The sequence below is a fragment of the Narcine bancroftii genome, chromosome 4 (genome assembly GCF_036971445.1).
Source record: "Narcine bancroftii isolate sNarBan1 chromosome 4, sNarBan1.hap1, whole genome shotgun sequence".
Lineage (NCBI taxonomy): Eukaryota > Metazoa > Chordata > Chondrichthyes > Torpediniformes > Narcinidae > Narcine > Narcine bancroftii.
In genome coordinates, this window is record NC_091472.1 from 75,678,460 (window position 1) to 75,695,588 (window position 17,129).

At 38.7% G+C, this 17,129-nt stretch overlaps 1 protein-coding gene across 2 annotated transcripts in view; it reads right to left on the bottom strand.

The window, feature by feature from the left end:
* Positions 1-17,129, bottom strand: part of LOC138760695 (utrophin-like) — a 632,519-nt gene that overhangs the window by 379,356 nt on the left and 236,034 nt on the right. For both annotated transcript variants that reach the window (XM_069931641.1, XM_069931640.1), the window contains 7 exons: positions 15,935-16,071; positions 15,441-15,653; positions 11,595-11,708; positions 7,569-7,724; positions 5,537-5,707; positions 4,010-4,192; positions 1,513-1,647 (listed from right to left, as the gene is read on the bottom strand). In XM_069931641.1, coding sequence (XP_069787742.1) covers positions 1,513-1,647; positions 4,010-4,192; positions 5,537-5,707; positions 7,569-7,724; positions 11,595-11,708; positions 15,441-15,653; positions 15,935-16,071 — 1,109 coding nt within the window. The remainder of the gene's footprint in view (positions 1-1,512; positions 1,648-4,009; positions 4,193-5,536; positions 5,708-7,568; positions 7,725-11,594; positions 11,709-15,440; positions 15,654-15,934; positions 16,072-17,129) is intronic.

The following is a 17,129-nucleotide window of genomic DNA, read 5'->3' on the forward strand; positions in this document are numbered from 1 at the left end:
TAAATCTCTGCCCCTTAATTCTTAACTCATGTCCTCTTGTTTTAATCTTTCCTCCTCTTAACGGAAATAGTCTATCCACATCCACTCTGTCTATCCCTTTCATAATCTTAAATACTTCTATCAAATCCCCTCTCAACCTTCTACGCTCCAAAGAATAAAGACCTAATCTGTCCAATCTCTCCCTATACTCTAGATGCTTAAACCCAGGTAACATTCTGGTAAACCTTCTCTGCACTCTCTCCACTCTGTTTATATCCTTCCTATAATTAGGCGACCAGAACTGCACACAGAACTCCAAATTAGGCCACACCAACGTCTTATACAATCTCAACTTCACCTCCCAACTCCTATATTCCATGCAATGATTGATAAAGGCCAGCATACTAAAAGCCTTCTTCACCACCCTATTCACGTGAGTTTCTACCTTCAGGGAACGATGTACCGTTACTCCTAAATCTTTCTGCTCTTCTGTATTCATCAATGCTCTCCCATTTACCACATATGTCCTGTTCTGATTCTTCTTACCAAAATGAAGCACCTCACACTTATCAGCATTAAATTCCATCTGCCATTTTTCAGCCCACTTTTCTAAGCAGCCCAAATCCCTCTGCAATCCTTGAAAACCTTCTTCATTATACACTATTCCACCTATCTTATATAATACAGTTCTAGACCGATTTGGTTGGTTTGTATTATTAAATTGTCAGCTTTTTTTTCTGAGCAGTGGACATTAATGAATATTTATGCACCAAATGTGGATGATGGTAAATTTATACAAGAAACCTTTTTAAATATGGGGGAAACTAATGACAATATCTTAGAGGGTGGAGATTTTAATTTTTGTCTTGACCCTTTGTTGGATAGATCTAACACAGCAAAAATAACTGTGCTAATGCAAGATCAGAATTTGGTAGATATCTGGAGAAAGATATATCCTAGAGAAGGGCAGGAGGAAACTGGACCACCGAGAGGAAACCTATGCAGATACTATGAAAACATACAAACTTCTTACAGACATTGCCAAATTTGGACCTGGGTCACTGGTGGTGTAACAGCATTGTGCTAATGCTATGGTAACCCTGACGTCCTCTTGCTAACTATGCCATCCTGGTGTACCTGCACATCAACTTGGCAACTTCATGAGCAACACATCAAAATCCTCCACACTCAAACCTTTGCTAATCTGTATAATGTTTTTCTGTTCCACATCAATGAAAACCATAAATTCCTCACATTATACTCTGGCAATTTATGCCCATTTGCTGAACCTGTGCTACTTTTCTTTGCCATCCGTGTTCTCCTCACAGCTCGATTTCATCAATCTCAAATAATTTTCACCTTGAATTTTTGTACAAAAATTAGTTTATTTCAATGCCATAGCAATAAGCGAATACACCATCAATGTTTTACCCCAAAATTATACTGACCTACAGTATACTGTAGGTTTTGTTAAGCATGTGATTTTTTTTCTGTTTCGAAGTTCTGTCTTAGAAAACTTAATAAATTCATTACCTCAAGGACCTCATTAACAGCTTTGATGTTATCCGAAACATTCTCTGCACATTTCAACTTCTCCTCCAGATTATTTAACCAATTGTTTTCCAATTCTAGGAAATGAAGCAACTCACACCAGCAAGACCAGACCTCCTGTAACAAAGGGGGTAAAAAGAGTTATGGTTATATTGTGGGGGTGAAAAAATCTGCTCAGCTGGTGAACACATTTAGTATTCCATCCACCAGTATTTAGTGAACCTTGCGTGTAACAAGGAGACACGATTAGCAGAGGACAAGGGGAGAAACTGCTGAGGACAGAGTCTACTAATGAGGAGTTCCCTGAGCAGAATTCTGACACAATTATAATGAAAGTCTCCAGCAGATATGAAAATTTCACTTGTACCCAGAAAAGAATTATCACTAATTGATACTGCCACCAAGGGAGATTATCAATTGAAAGAAACCGCTGAAGTCATGATAAGTGACAGTGGCCCATCCTATCCTAATAAGAGTGAAAAAAATATACCTACATCATCAGTATTATGTTCCACCATGACATAATAATCATACACCACTTCTAAAATATTGCTAGATCACCAGCAGCAAAAAAGTTTTAGAGTTCAGATCATGGTTCATGAGAACAATTTTAATAATTCTTGCACCAAGTCTTCTATTCATTCCTCAATATCACAGCTTCATATTAACTCAAAACTGAAGATCAATCCTCCTAAAACCTGCAGCCACCTTTTTAGTCAGTTTCTTTTCCAGTAGTAAATTAAAGGCTATGAATTTCTCTCTAAACCCAACTTACTGACATATTTGTTTCATGAAGCCTTCTGGAAAGTGATTATGCATTTGTCTGTGCAAAAATATAAAAATAAATGAAAATTCAAACCACCAGATTGGAAAGGATCTTATTGGCCCATTTAAGACGGAGTTTCCATTATTCCTATTGACCCACACCAGACAACGTTATTCTCACAGTGCAAAGAATTCACTACTTCAACCAGTAAAGCCAGTGAACTCAAAAAAGAGTTTTGGAAATCTGAAAATATTAAACCCTCAGCATTTCAGGCAACATCTGTGCTAAGGGGAGAATTTTACAGATCAGTCTGCTTTTGCAAGAACTGGACAAGTAAGAAAACAAGTTGGTGGAGAGGATCAGGAAGGAAAGATCAACAAAGAAAATAAAGAGTGATGGCAGGGTTGCTGTGGTGATACTTTCATAAATCCATCCAAATGATGGGTTAATGCAGGTAATTAAGACTGAGAAAACAAAGGGACAAGTAAAAAATGAAATGCAGGTGAAAACTGTTGAGGAGAACTGAAACCAATATGAAAAAGCAGAACAGGCAATATCCAGCAGAATAATCTTGCAGCAGAACTGGCCTTTTCTGCTGGAAACATAGAAAGCAAGCTTACTGAAATTTTTGGATTTAAAAATCAAGCTTCAAAGACCACAATGTGTCCAGAAGGAAGACAAGGTAAATGATGGGCTTCATTGAATAGATTGAGTGCCAGTAATAGATAAATCATAATGGGAGAGGAGTGGAAAGTTAGAGCGAAAGACACTGGAAGCTCAGGGTCACCACTGTGGACTGAAGCTTGATACTCTGCAAAACTGTCACTTCATGTGCATTTTGGTTTCTTTGACATTGAAGAGATCTCACAACTTCCAACATCCTGGATTGGAAGTAGTGCAAGTGAATTTCAGTTTCACCTGGAAGGTCTAATTGGATGGTGGTGGGGGGGGGGATAAGAGTAGGACTGAAACAAAGTCTGTTCCACATCTGCAGCCTTGGCATCTCTGTTCCCACAGGTTTGATTATAATCTGGAAAAAGTGAGTAGAATTGAAAAAAGAAGTTGTGCAATGTACAAACATGCTCAGCCAGCGAATGTGCTGGTGGACAGGAACCTGAAAGACTTTAGTTCAAAGTGGGGATGCTCAGGTGATCCTGGTGTGGATTGGAGCTGTGAAGGCAAAAAAAAAAAGGACTATTCGAGCCCATAACATTGGAAACTATCAAATGAGCAGAAAGCACTAGAGGTGTCATGCACACAGATGTCAGAATTGAATAATATGTTCAGTGGGGCAAGAACAGACAGAATCAAAGTTCAGCCAACAGTCCTGTTTGTAGATCTTCACGAAGAATAGAGGCATGTTGTGTGAGATTCAGAGTTTAATATTAGAGGCTGCAAAGGGAAGATCTACTGAGTAAATGCTTGTGAGTGGAAAACCATGGGTTCATGTTCAGTAGTGGGCCTGTAGTCCAAAGAGAATTATGAGAAAACGTGCAACAGCCAGTCTTTGGCCTATGCAAAGCCGTGATCAATTCACCAAACGACAATTTTCACCAAACTGCAGGCTTTGATAACTAAACTGAGAATGGCCAATCATGAACAGAGTACTGCAAGTTTAGATGAGGATAGGTAAAGGGGAGTGAAAAAAAATTGACAAAATCTATGCTGCATCAGCTGTTGACAGTGAATAGTTTGTAATTACTTTTTTTTTACCTTTAAAGTCAAATATTTTCTTTCAATTCGGTCACAAAGTCTCTTGTAATTCTCCAACACAGCATGAAGGTCCCTGTTCATCATTTCCTGGTCAACAGGTGACATTTTCTGAAGAAAGGTGTTTATGTTATCTTTCAGAATTTTAACTCTCACTTCTTTCTGCAGCACCTCTTCTTTTGCTCTCTGCAAACAACAAAAAAAAATTGCTTAACTATGACCAAGTTCTGGCAGTTTCTACTTAATATAAATGGGTTAGTGGCAATGGAAATGACATTACCAGCATCCTATGTCAGAATCACAAAATTCATTTCAAAAAATTTCTCAGAATGGCACTAGTTATCACTTTGTTTAAGAGACTACCCAAGCTGATGTAGTACAACAGAAAATAAATCCTAATAGATATAATCAGTGGCTAGGAATTGAACAAGCAGTTCATAAAGGATTGAGAGTTGTAAACTATCACTTGCTTCATGCTGATCCAATTACCTAAAATATCCTAGTCCTTTTATTTTCACTTATATTCCATTATGATGCATGAACGTGGTTGGTAAGACCAGCATTTACTGCAAATCCCTAACTGCCCATTAGAATTTAAAAGTCATCTTGAATCTCTGCAGTCATTCTTGTGAAGGGAGTTCCACATCAGGGAGATCCTGACACAAGATCCAATAAGTCACACCTAGATGTCACAGTGTATTCATTATGTGGCCCAAACCAAACATTTCCCTGAGTCACTCCCACAGCAATGCCCATCGTTTTCACATCACATGCAATGCCAGAGCAATACATCTATTGTAATTCAAACATTTACTTTCTCCCATCTGGTATTATTCTGATCTCTTTGAGCAACATTCCTACTTTAAGGCAAACAGAATTCAAGTGGCATCAGTCTCATTTGGAGCACATTTATTAAGTCGAAAGGACACTTAACTTGCAAGTCAAGGCCTCTTTTAACTCCTGATCCCAGAGATGAATAATCAATAATCACAGTGGCACTGGATGGCACAGTTAGCATAGCGGTTAGGGCAACAGTATTACAGAACAAGCAACTGGGACCGGTATTTGAATCCCAGGCTATCGGTAAGGAGTTTGTACATTCTCCCCGTGTCTGCATAGGTTTTCGCCAGATGCTCGGGTTTCCTCCCACCGTTCAAAACCTACCAGGATTGTAGGTCATTTGGGTCTAATTGAGCAGCACAGGTTCGTGGGTCGAAAGGGCCTGTTGCTGTGCTGTGTGTTGCATAATCCTTCCCACATGAAACTATTTCCAAATGTATCTGCCCTTTCTACAGCTGGTTGCAATTGTCAATAAAACACTTCAACACATTCAATCATAGAGAAGATACCCGCCCTCAACAAAAAGGCACAAAAATTCAGTGTTTGGAATTAGGTCACAAGATAGATCAAGAATTTGGTGCTTTGAAATGATCTGTATTTTATCTAATCTGATGCAACTGCAATGAAGAAATTTTCAGATACAATTATTTTGCTCACATCTAATTTTTTTTTAAAAAAAAGGGCCTGTACCTTCATTTCCTCCAATGCAATCTCCAATTCCCCAGGCGACTTGTATTCGAAGTCCCTCTCTAAATAATCTTCTTCTGCCTGTGTTGTCCACTCACGCATCTCTACAAGATCTTTCCTTAAATTTAATGTCTTTGCATGGCCCTCAGACAATCTCAGCTGCTGAAAAATAAGCTGCAAAGAGAAATATCAGAAGACAATCCTGACTTACAGAGCAGGGCTGGCCATCATCAGTGCATTCAAAATTCAGTTGGACATCTTTGAAGTTACTGTTTACAAAAGCTCAAAGAAATCTGAAATCTGATATTTAATCCAGAAATGGCTCTTGTACTCACAAGTTCATTGATGTTTTTGACCTTGAACTGATTTAGTTTCAAGAGGTCCAGAAATTTCAAGATCACACAAACGTTGGAATGCAATTTGAAAACAAAGTTCCCACAACTGTATTTTGAAAATCAAGTTCACCTAGGGTGGCCAGACTTCTGGTTTTAGGCTGGACAGTCCAACTTTTGACCCATCTATCCTCTATCCAGAGCCACCTCGAACCAGACATTAATTTGTCTCCCATTTGGGGATGTAGGCTTTTTACCCCAAATGGAGGACAAATTAAGGAGCAGGAACTGCAGAAAGGGCAAGTGATAGGGCACTTACCTGTTAAATATCACGTCCGGGGCCCATTGGCCTTGTTCTTCTTGCGCACATGCTGGCTGGCCCTTGCATGATAGATTGAATTACTGGGGTCAGTTGGAGTAGGCATGGTGGGCCTGCAGATGGGGGATCTGGCATGGTGGGTAAGTTTACTGGGGCCGGTTGGCATGTGCGCGGTGAGCCTGCAGACAGGGGAACAGCGCGATCGGCAGCACTTCAATGTCAAGTGGAGACATGACAGGTTTTGAGGGTGAATGAGGCTTCATATTTCTTCTTTCAGTTCTTTATTTATACCGTATGAATGCATATATTTTATGTAATAGGCAGAATGATAAATCATTAAAAGGCTCTTGCAGAAAATCACTGATTTATATTGAAGTAGCTAGGTTTTTGCTGGATTTAAAAGGCAATAAAAAGTTTCATGTTAGAATTTTTATTTAATAAAATAACTAAGATGATCGACTGTTTGCATTTGTTGTTTCTGCAATACGGTTTAAATTTTCTAAAAATATATATTTTTTAAAAACATGATGTATGCTAAGTTGGTAACTTATGACCACGTCCTCAGCCATAATGAAGGGGGGAACATTCACGGGCATTGCCCCCCTTCCCTCCATCCACAGCAGCAGCACACGATACAAGCACAGCCTCCACCCCCGCTGAGAGAGTCTTCGAATATCAGCTTGCTCTCCCTCCCACCCCTGCAGTTACTCTAATGCCCTCCCCCCCACCGCCCCCCCCATTAGACTTGTTCTGACATCGACCCTGCAAGTCCTCCTTTTTGGAAATTTGGATCTTCCAGTCATTGCTGGAGACTTTAGGTCTCTAATATGAGTTTTGAATCCATAAACTTCACCCTCAGAGCCAGGATCCAGCCCAATGAATCATAACAAATCTTCCAGAATGGCCTTTTGCTGGCTATTTGCAAGTGAAGCATTTGCTATCAGGTGTTCGAATGTACAGCACAAGGGAAAAGAAACACCGAAAATAAGAGAAAACCTAGCCAAAATACAAAACAGGACAAGACCTGAAAACAGCTTGGACCAGTTCATCTCTGGGGATATATTCTGCATTTTCAGTGAAAGTACAGATTTACGAACTTTTGATTTACTTATTTTCACATTAACTGTTTGGGATACACAGCTTTGATTCACTATGCTATTTTTTTTCCACTATATTAGGAATTAAATGCAACTAAACCCCCATGAGTTTCATCCAGCCTTATCAATTTACAAGATATTTAAAATGTTTTCCAGGTGGTAATATTATAAAGCACATCTCCACCTCCTTCAATGTTTCTTCCTACAACCAAATATTTTCATCATCCACAATTTCTGAGATGCTGCAACACAACAAACATAACAAAGCACGGAACTTGACCTCGTACCTGGTCCTTTACTTTGTTCCATCGTGTCTGACAATCTGACATATAGGTTTCCACAGAACTGGAGATACCTGGCACTGGTAGCTTTTTCAGTGAATCCTGAATTTCATTTATTGATGACAAATTGGACTGAATTTCTTGTATTTCATTCACAAACATCTGCAAAAGTAGAAAGAGATCTTTTAAAAAAATAATCAAACAACTCAACTCTTCTTTCAGAGTAAAGAGGGATTCTAAACTGTAGTATAACAACTCCATACCTATTCTACATTAACCCAGGCAGCTCATAAACAAAATATACTCAATGTACTTAACGATCTATCGGTATTGGTTGTTTGTTGAGTCAGGTGAATGGATTACAAGAATAATATCTAATAGAAATTTAATAATTATGCACATTTTAAAGCGATATTAGAAAAACATGGTGACAAAATGAAGTATTTAGCTCTTAAGTTTCATGCACTTACAAATTTCTATGTGACTCATTCTTCAAGCAGATTGTTCATTACTATCTCAGGAGTGAGGCACTGCTGCATCTACTTCTAGTTCATGAAATAAATCACATTTACAAGCTATAGATAGGTGAGCATGAGCTAGAGATTACAAGATCATCACCTTTAACAGAAAAAGTTCAAAAATAAATCAAACTGGGTTTCACAAAATAATAAACTACCAGAGGCGAAATGAAAGAGAATAACACAAAATAAATCAACATCAGGGGTAGTTAGACCACAAGATATAAGATGGAATTAAGTCATTCAGCCCACTGAGTCTCCCACGCCATTTCATCATGGGTAATTTATTATCCATTTCAACCCCATTCTCCTGCCTTCTCTCCATAATCCTTCATTCCCTTCCCAAATCAAGAACTTTTCTATCTTAAGTATACCCAAGGACTTGGCCTTCACAGCAACAAATTCCATAGATTCACCATTCTCTAGGTAGAGAAATTCCTCCTCATCTCTGTTCTAAAGGAATACATTTGTTATTCTGAGGCTGTTCCCTCTGGTCCAAGACCCACCCCCCCACCATAGGAAACATTCTTTCCATGTCCATTCTATCCAAGCCTTTAAGTATTCAATCTTTTTAATGAAATCCTTCCTCTCCCCCCCCCCCCTCACAATTCTTGTAAACTCTTGCCATCAAATGCTCCTCCATATAACCCTTTCATTCCAGAAATTATTCTAGTGAACCTCCTGTGGTCTTTTTCTAGTGCCATACATCTTTCCTCGGATAAGGGGCCCAAAACTGCTCGGAATACTCCAAGTGCAGTCTGACCAATACCTTATAAACCCTCAAAATTGCAGCTCTGCTTTTATATTCTATCCATCTTGAAAGGAATGCTAGCATTACATTTGCTTTCCTTACCAACAACTCTATCTCAGATTTCAGATTTATTGTCAGTTTGCCAGAGTACATACATGACATCGCATAAAACCCTGAGATTCCTTTTTCCTACAGGCATGGCAGAATTACCACTAATTGGTAGTGCAAAAAATGAACTGTACACAACATAAACATGTAAATGAATAAAGAATTGTAAACAGATAATGAATATAAACAAACTGACTGTGCAATATAGAGAGAACAAAAGAAAATTAATAAAGTGGACAAGTAAATGTCCTTAAATGAGTCTATGATTGAGTTTGTTATTGAGGAGTATGATGGTAGAGGGATAGCAGCTGTTCCTGAACCTAGTGGTGCAAGTCTTGTGGAACCTATACCTCTTTCCTGATGGCAATGGTGAGAAAAGAGCATGTGCTGGGTGGTGTGGGACTTTGATGATTGCTGCTGCCCTCCGAGAGCAACGTTCCCTGTAGATGTACTCAATAGTGGGAAGAATCTTTCCTGTGATATCCTAGGCTGTGTCCACTACCTTTTGGAGGGCTTTACGCTCAGGGATATTGGTGTTACCATACCAGACCATGATGCAGCCGGTCAGCACACTTTCCAGTCTGTAGAAATTTGCCAGGATTTCTAGTGTCATACCAAGCCTCTGCAAACTCCTGAGGAAGTGAAGATGTTGACGTGCTTTCTTCACAATGCCATTGGGGTGTTGTGTCCAGGAAAGATCCTCCAAGATAGTGACTCCCAAGAACCTAAAATTTGCTCACCCTCTCCAACTCTGATTTCTCAAATGATCATTGGATTGTACACCTCTGGTTTTCCCTTCCTGAAGTCAACAATCAGCTCCTTAGTTTTGGTGACATTGAGTGCAAGGTTGTTGTTGGTGCACCATAGCCAAGTTTTCAACCTCCATCCTGTATGCTGACTCATCACCTTTCTTTATACAACCCATTACCACTATCTGCAAGTTAATCTTAAGGGAATCTTGCATGAGGTTTCCCAAGTCATTTTGCACCCTGATTTCTGAACTCATTGCCCATTTAGCCTTTTTTCCCAGCCACCAAAGTGCATCATCACAAACCTCTCTGCATGATATTCCATCTGCCATTTTCTTGCCCAATCTCCTCCACCAAATTCTTCTGCAGATTGGGATCAAGAAACTGATGGCTTTAAGGCCATGTTTGTGGACGATACAAAGATAGGAGGAGGAGCCCTCTTCCTATCTTTGATTCGTCTGCAAACGGCCATAAAATCATCAATTCCTTGATCATTGACACAAAGTGAAAAGAAACGGTCCCAGAACAGAGCGCTGTGGAACACTGGTTACCAAACTCAAAAGGCCACTTTTATCCTTGCTGTCTCCTGCCAGTCAGCCAATCTTCTATCCATCCAAATATCTTTCCAATAACACCATGGCCCTAATCTTGCTCAGCAGTCTCAAAAATGGCACCCTCTCAAAAGCCTTAAGAAAATCCAAGTAAACTATATCTACTAAGTCTCCTTTGTCAGTCCTTCCTGTTAACTCCTCAAAGAATTCCAATAGCTTTGTCAAGCAAGATTTCCCCTTAAGGAACCATGCTAACTTCTGCCCATTTTACTGGATACCTCCAAGTGCACTGAATAGATTCTAACATCTTGCCAACCACTGAAGTCAGACCAATCGGCCCATAATTTCCTGTCTTTTTCCCCTCCCTTCTTTAAAGAGTGGAGTGATACTTTCAACTTTCTCACCCTCTGGAATTCAATAGTTTTTTTTAAGCCACTACCAAACCCACCACAATCACCTCAGCTACCTCTTAAAGAACATCCAGTCCAAATGATTTATCTATCTTCAGACTTTTTAAACTTCTTAGTAATAGGAACTACAAATATTTCTGCTCCTTGACACTTTTCAACTTCTGGCAAACTGCTGGCATCTTCTACAGTGAAAACCGATGTAAGAGTTTGTATGCCATTTCATCCCCCTACCCCCCCCCCCCCCCCTTTACTAGCTCCACAGCATAGATTTCAATTGTCTTATGTCCACCTTCATTAAACAGCTGATAAAACTTTTAACATCCTCTTTAATGTTACTGGTTAGCTTTGTATTTCATCTTTTCTCTTCTTTTTGCTTTTTTAGATGCCTTCTGATGGAAGAAGAGGATAGGCTAAAATCAAACTTTTTTCCAAAGGAAGCTGCAATAATTAATAGTACAGTAATAGGATCAAAAGGGAGAAATGGGAATCATTTTAATTGAATTTGTCATGATGCATTTTTATTGTTCATTTAAAAAACACTAAGAATTATGTTGCCAATAGGCAACTATGCTGCAACAAAAAATTAGGAAGCCACGCAACAAACCAATCCCATTTTCCATTAAAATTCTGATAAATTATATATTGGATAATAGAACATATAAAATCAAACCAAAAAGATAATGATGAATATGCACAAGATTTTACTTCTCGACCTCTAATTGAATAAACCAATTTAAAACCTGAATTTAGCAGTGAATAACTCGAATTAGAACTGAAGGCTTCTGAGCTGACATGAACTGGCTGGGCCTAATGGGCTGGTTGTTCCCCATAAGATCACAACTATATTTGCGACAATTCTCTTTCATCAGTGCCAGATTTGTTCCCCATAAGATCACAACTATATTTGCGACAATTCTCTTTCATCAGTGCCAGATTTGTTCCCACCTTGCACTTTTCCACCTGCTGCTGGAATTCTGCTTGATTGCCCAATGCAGCTGTCCCATTGGACAAGAAGATCTCAACACAATCCATCCATTTTTCCAGGACATTCAAATCTTTCTGCATAAAATGGAAAGAAATGGCCCAAATAAAATAAAAACAAATTACAGCGTAACAAGTAGATACAGTTTTAAAGAGAGCCTTTGGCACACTGGCGTTCATAATCAAAGCATTGTGTGGGTGTTGGGATGTTATGGTGAATTGTACAAGACACGAGTGAGGCCAAATTTAGAGTATCATGTACAGTTTTTGTCACTTAACTACACAAAAGTTATCAATAAGACTGAAAGAGTGCAGAAGAGATTTACAAGGACTGTGCCAGGACTTGAACTGAGTTGCAGGAAAAGTTAAATAGGTTAGGACTTGATTCCCTGGAGCACAGAAGAATGAGGGAGATTTGATGGAGGCATACAAAATTATGATGTGTATAGATAAGAGTAAATGCAAGCAGTTTTTTTTTCACTGAGCTTAGATGAGATAAAAACTAGAGAACATGAAACAAGGGTGAAAGGGGAAAAGTTTAAAAGAGTTCTTCACACAGAGTGATAGGAGTGTGGAATGAGCTGTCAGTTAAATTGGTAAATGCAGGCTCAATGTTAACATTTAAGAAAAGGTTGGACAGGTATATGGACAGGAGGGATATGATCCAGGTGCAGATCAGTGGGACAAGGCAGAAAAATAGTTTGGGATAGACTAGCAGGACTGAAGGGCCTGTTCCTGTGCTGCATCTAGAAAAAGAGATGTCACTAAAGTCTGAAGAATAGGACAACTATTTCTCCAAAGTTTCTTCAAAACTTAAGCAAGGGCACAGGAACCACAAACATCTTTTGAAGGCAATCACCTAAAATAGAAATAGAAATCTCCCAAAAATGCAAACGAGCATAAAACAGGTGTAAATCAGCATAATATCCTTTTGTCTTTAAACAATCATCTTATTGATTTTATATAGAAGTCATGTCTGATGTATCATTTACACACAGCATTATAAGCTTTTTCATAATGGTTTCTAATAATGAGAAAAAAAAACAGTAATAGAGATTGCTGTTTAGATTAATTATTGAAACATTTCATTAAAATGCTTCAATTTAAAAACATCTGCAAAACATAAAATTATTTCAAGGCCTCTTGCACAAAATTTTTTTGACAAATTCTTTGCCAATTCTGATTGGAGAAAAAATAATTTCTCTGGACATTTTGATTAAGTCAAATAGGCATCCCAAAAAATAACAGGGGATGGGTATACATAATCATGGATTTAAATTCAAAGAGGATGATAGGAAACCCAAGTCAAAACTGGGTGCACCTTGTCATCTTGGTGCTAGAAATCGTGAGGCGCCGTTGGCATCGCATTCTGTAAGCAAAGATCATGTTATTTTTGGGTAAGGATTAAACATACTTCAAAAACTTTCTGTTGTTATTTGTTGTTGTTTTAACCATGGATACAAGTGTTCTGCTGATGCTTCTGGCCTGCTTAAAGAAATTTCTCGATTATCCAAAAAGAATCTCAATAACCTAGCATTTTGGATAATTGAAAACCCACTGTACTGTGCATTTTGTACATTGCACCCACTGTACACAATCATGGTAGGAAAACAGTGGTGGATCACGACCAATCAAGAGGGTTGCTTTGTCCCAACTGGTGTCAAGCTTCTTGAGTTAATTTGATCTGCCCAGTGGCGGATTAACTACCACCCGAGCCCAAGGCTGAGCTTTAGTAAGGCCCCCCACTGATCTTGCCTCCCCACCCCAAACCTTTGTTGAATAGAATGAAGTGAAATTATTCCATTTGTTAGCCTTTGAGCATGATTCCCTCGCATATTCTGAATTTATCCGCCAGGTAGGTGCTGGATATACAACGGATGGTGTTTGGTTGGAGGAGGAGGAGGAAAAACTTCATTAAAATCAAGCAAAACTTTGCCTTAGAGAAGCCGTCCGCTAGCCCCGAATAATTGAAAAGTCTATTAGTTACAAAAGGATAAATTAAATCAGTTCTTAAAAAAAAGTCTCTATACAAAATAGCAAAGGAGAAGGGAGATTCTTTTTAAAAAAGTAAACCTCCTGTAAGCATCGTTGCAGAGCTCTGCTGCAGGAGGCAGACCTCAGACTCATGTGTGCATACAAAAGTGAACATTGATTGACAGGTAGCAGTGGGACCAGTGGAGCCCAAGTTGATATATGGGACTGAGACCCAGCTGCTAATTGACAGGTGAACATGGTACTTCCGCAAGCCTTGATTGATGGGTGGACCCGGGACTAACGTGAGCCCATATTGACAATGGTTACAATGGTTTACCAGTGATTGTGATGGGCCCCCTTAACTTCCAGGCCCCTGGGATTTAGCCTCCTCAGCCTAATGGTTAATCTGCCAATGGACCTGTCCACATCTAGGTTAGTGGAGAGTACTCAATTGCCCTCCTGATTCAAGATATGTAATATGTAATAAAGATATGGAATCTCTTTGAGGTGTCAGGAAGCGAGTTAGTTGGTCCATGATATCCAATTTCTTTGCATGGTTGTCCATCAGTCTCTGGAGATTTACAGTTTGTTGATGGTAGGGAATTTGACAATTATAATTTCATTGAGTGGTTAGAATCTCATTTATTGGATGATCATTGACTGATACATTTATTGCAGAAACATTCCTTACCATTTAACAGCCCATACTTGAGAATGGTATTGACCTTGCTATACACAATGGACAGCTGAGTTGCCAGGGAGTTGCACATAAAATTGAACACTGCACAGTAAATTTTCTCATGTCATGATGAAAAACATAGATAAAGCAGTTGCAGAGAGTTGGGCCAAACAGCCTGCACTGAGGAATTCCTGGGGCTAGAAAAATTCATCTCCATTTTCAACTGTGAGATGTGTAATCAATTATTTTTAATGAACAAGTTTTATTTTAACCAGACTTCAAAATTATAAGCATTTTATTAAATTGCATGATAAATCCTAAATAATATTTTATTTTTATAATAATTTAAGTGAATTCTAATCATACATAGGATCCACATAATTTAAATATATTAAAAATATGGAAAATAGTACAATGAACAAAGTTGTATAATATAATGTTTAGCTTTGCTAAAAAGATTCCCAGATTCACATTTTTATTGATAACCTATCTCTCAACAACTACAGGCACATGATCCTTTATCTGGACATCTAAAATCCAGAAAGCTCCAAAATCAGGTAAGTGGGGAGAGAGGTGGCCAAGGGACTGGCGCTTGGGGGAGGTGGCCGGGTGGCCGGTGCTTGGGGGAGACATCTGAGGGACCAGCACTTGAGGGAGTCAGCTGAGGGACCGGAGCTTGGGGGAGACAACCGGACGACTGAAAGAGGGTGGGGGTGGATACGACAGCACAATTCGAGTGGACTTTCTGAAATCCGGAAAATTCCGAAATTCAGAACACACTGTTCCCCAAGAGTTCCAGATAAAGGATCATGTACCTGTACTTTCAAATTATCCCAGTATGCATTATCTCTTCCTGACCCTTTCTGAATTCCACACTAATTTTCTTGGGTCATTTTTTTCAAAAACTTGAACATGAAGATGTGAAGAAACAAGCCATTCTATTATTTGAGCAATCTCATTACAAAAATTCCAGCAGTCCTCAATAATTTTGAAGCATCAACCTCAACTGGTGCACAAGAACTTGATCCAATTCTCATTGAGAAGAGATTATTAATACTATTAAGCTAGCACCATTTCTATATTTGTTCCCTCCCCACCTGGACTAAGAAGCACATCCTTTATGCTGTGTGTCATTTCTTTTCTCAAGTCTCACTCACCTTAAATTGTTGCAGTTTTGATATCACATCCTCTAGCTCTTGATTATCATTCTGAAGTTTAGCTAACAGCTTTTTCCATCGCATTTGCACAGATTCCAATTCCACGTCATATGTCCTTTTAGCAGAAGTGACCAGCTCTTCTTCCTTCTTTTCCAACCCTGAAGCCAATCTGTCCATTTGTGGTTGATGGTTTTTTAATTCATTCTGCAAATGCTGGATTAAAAAAGGGAATGCAAAAAAAGTGAAGACACAGAAAACAAGAGAACATTGGACAATATTGACAAAAAATCTTAAAATATTTGAAAATGTCTTAACACAAAAACATTCTTCTGCTTACATTGTTACATTTAAATCTCATTCCCCAAACAGGTGTTAATTATTATAAAGTATTTCATAATTTGGTGAATGTTATGTGATGCCAACTTTTGGCATTTGCCTTAATATAAAGGCCACAATGCATTGCTAGTTTCTGTTGTTAACAGTCTGCTCCTTACCTTTATGTGTTTCAATACATTCTGAGCTGTTTCCAGATCAACAAGCGCACTCCACTCCTGTTTAACCTGGGCTTCAGAATGATCCAAAATAATTTTTAAGGTCTTCAGAGCATCTACATTCCGAGGATGTTCCAATCCTTAAAATAAAGATTAAATTACAATAGCCATTCACGCTGTTGTTTTAACAAATTTCTAGCAACAAATATTCAACATAATTGATGCACATAAGCACAAACAAAACTGTAGGGATCCATGCCATTGGTACACATACACAAAAAGGGACTCTCTTTTGCTTCTCTTTCTCTTGTACTGTAAGGGGCACTAGGCAACACCAATGGTGACTCTTTTTCTACTTTACGGAAGACAGAAGCCAACTTTCTCTAATATTACATGTCCTGCACTATTACATGACAATAAAGTAATCTTGAATCAACTGTGCAATGAAGATAATTAAAAATCTCTGCCATACCATTTTGTTGCAGCTTCTCAAAACTAAACACTGCAGTGCAAAACATAGTTAACAGCTTTGGCTGATTGTCACACAAGAGAGGCAGTGCAGTCTGTCCTGGCCCATTCTATCACTAGGGAACAATCATATTTATCACTTAAAACTTGAAAGTGAGTGCAATACTAGATCTCCTATTGGGAAATGAGACAGCATAGGTAACAGAAGTATGTGTAAGGCAACATTTTGGGTCCAGTGATCATTAGTTTCAAGCTAATTATGGAGAAAGAAAGGTCTGGGTCTTGGTTTGAGATTCTACATTGGAGAGAGTCCAATTTTGAGGAAATGAGTTAGGATCAAGAAAGCGTGGATTAGGATCATTTGTTTTTGGGCAAGGATGTGTGAAATCATCAGAAGGCCTTCAAACGTGAAAGTTTGAGACTACAAAGTTTTTATATTCCTGTCAGGATTAAAGGCAAAGTTAGCAGGCATAGGGAACCTTGGTTTTCAAAGGATATTGGTAATCTACAGGTGCTCCCCTACTTGCCATGGTTTGATTAACGGTTTTTCAAAGTTAAGATTGTTCAAATCAGTACTTTCAATTTAGAAAGCCAAGAGGACCCCAAAAACCAGCAGCATTAGATATGCACCACAACACAGGGTCACTTTAACAAAAGTAGTTTTTAATTATAATTCAACAAGAAAACAGAATTAAACTTTAACTTATTACTTAACCTACTTAATTCCCCC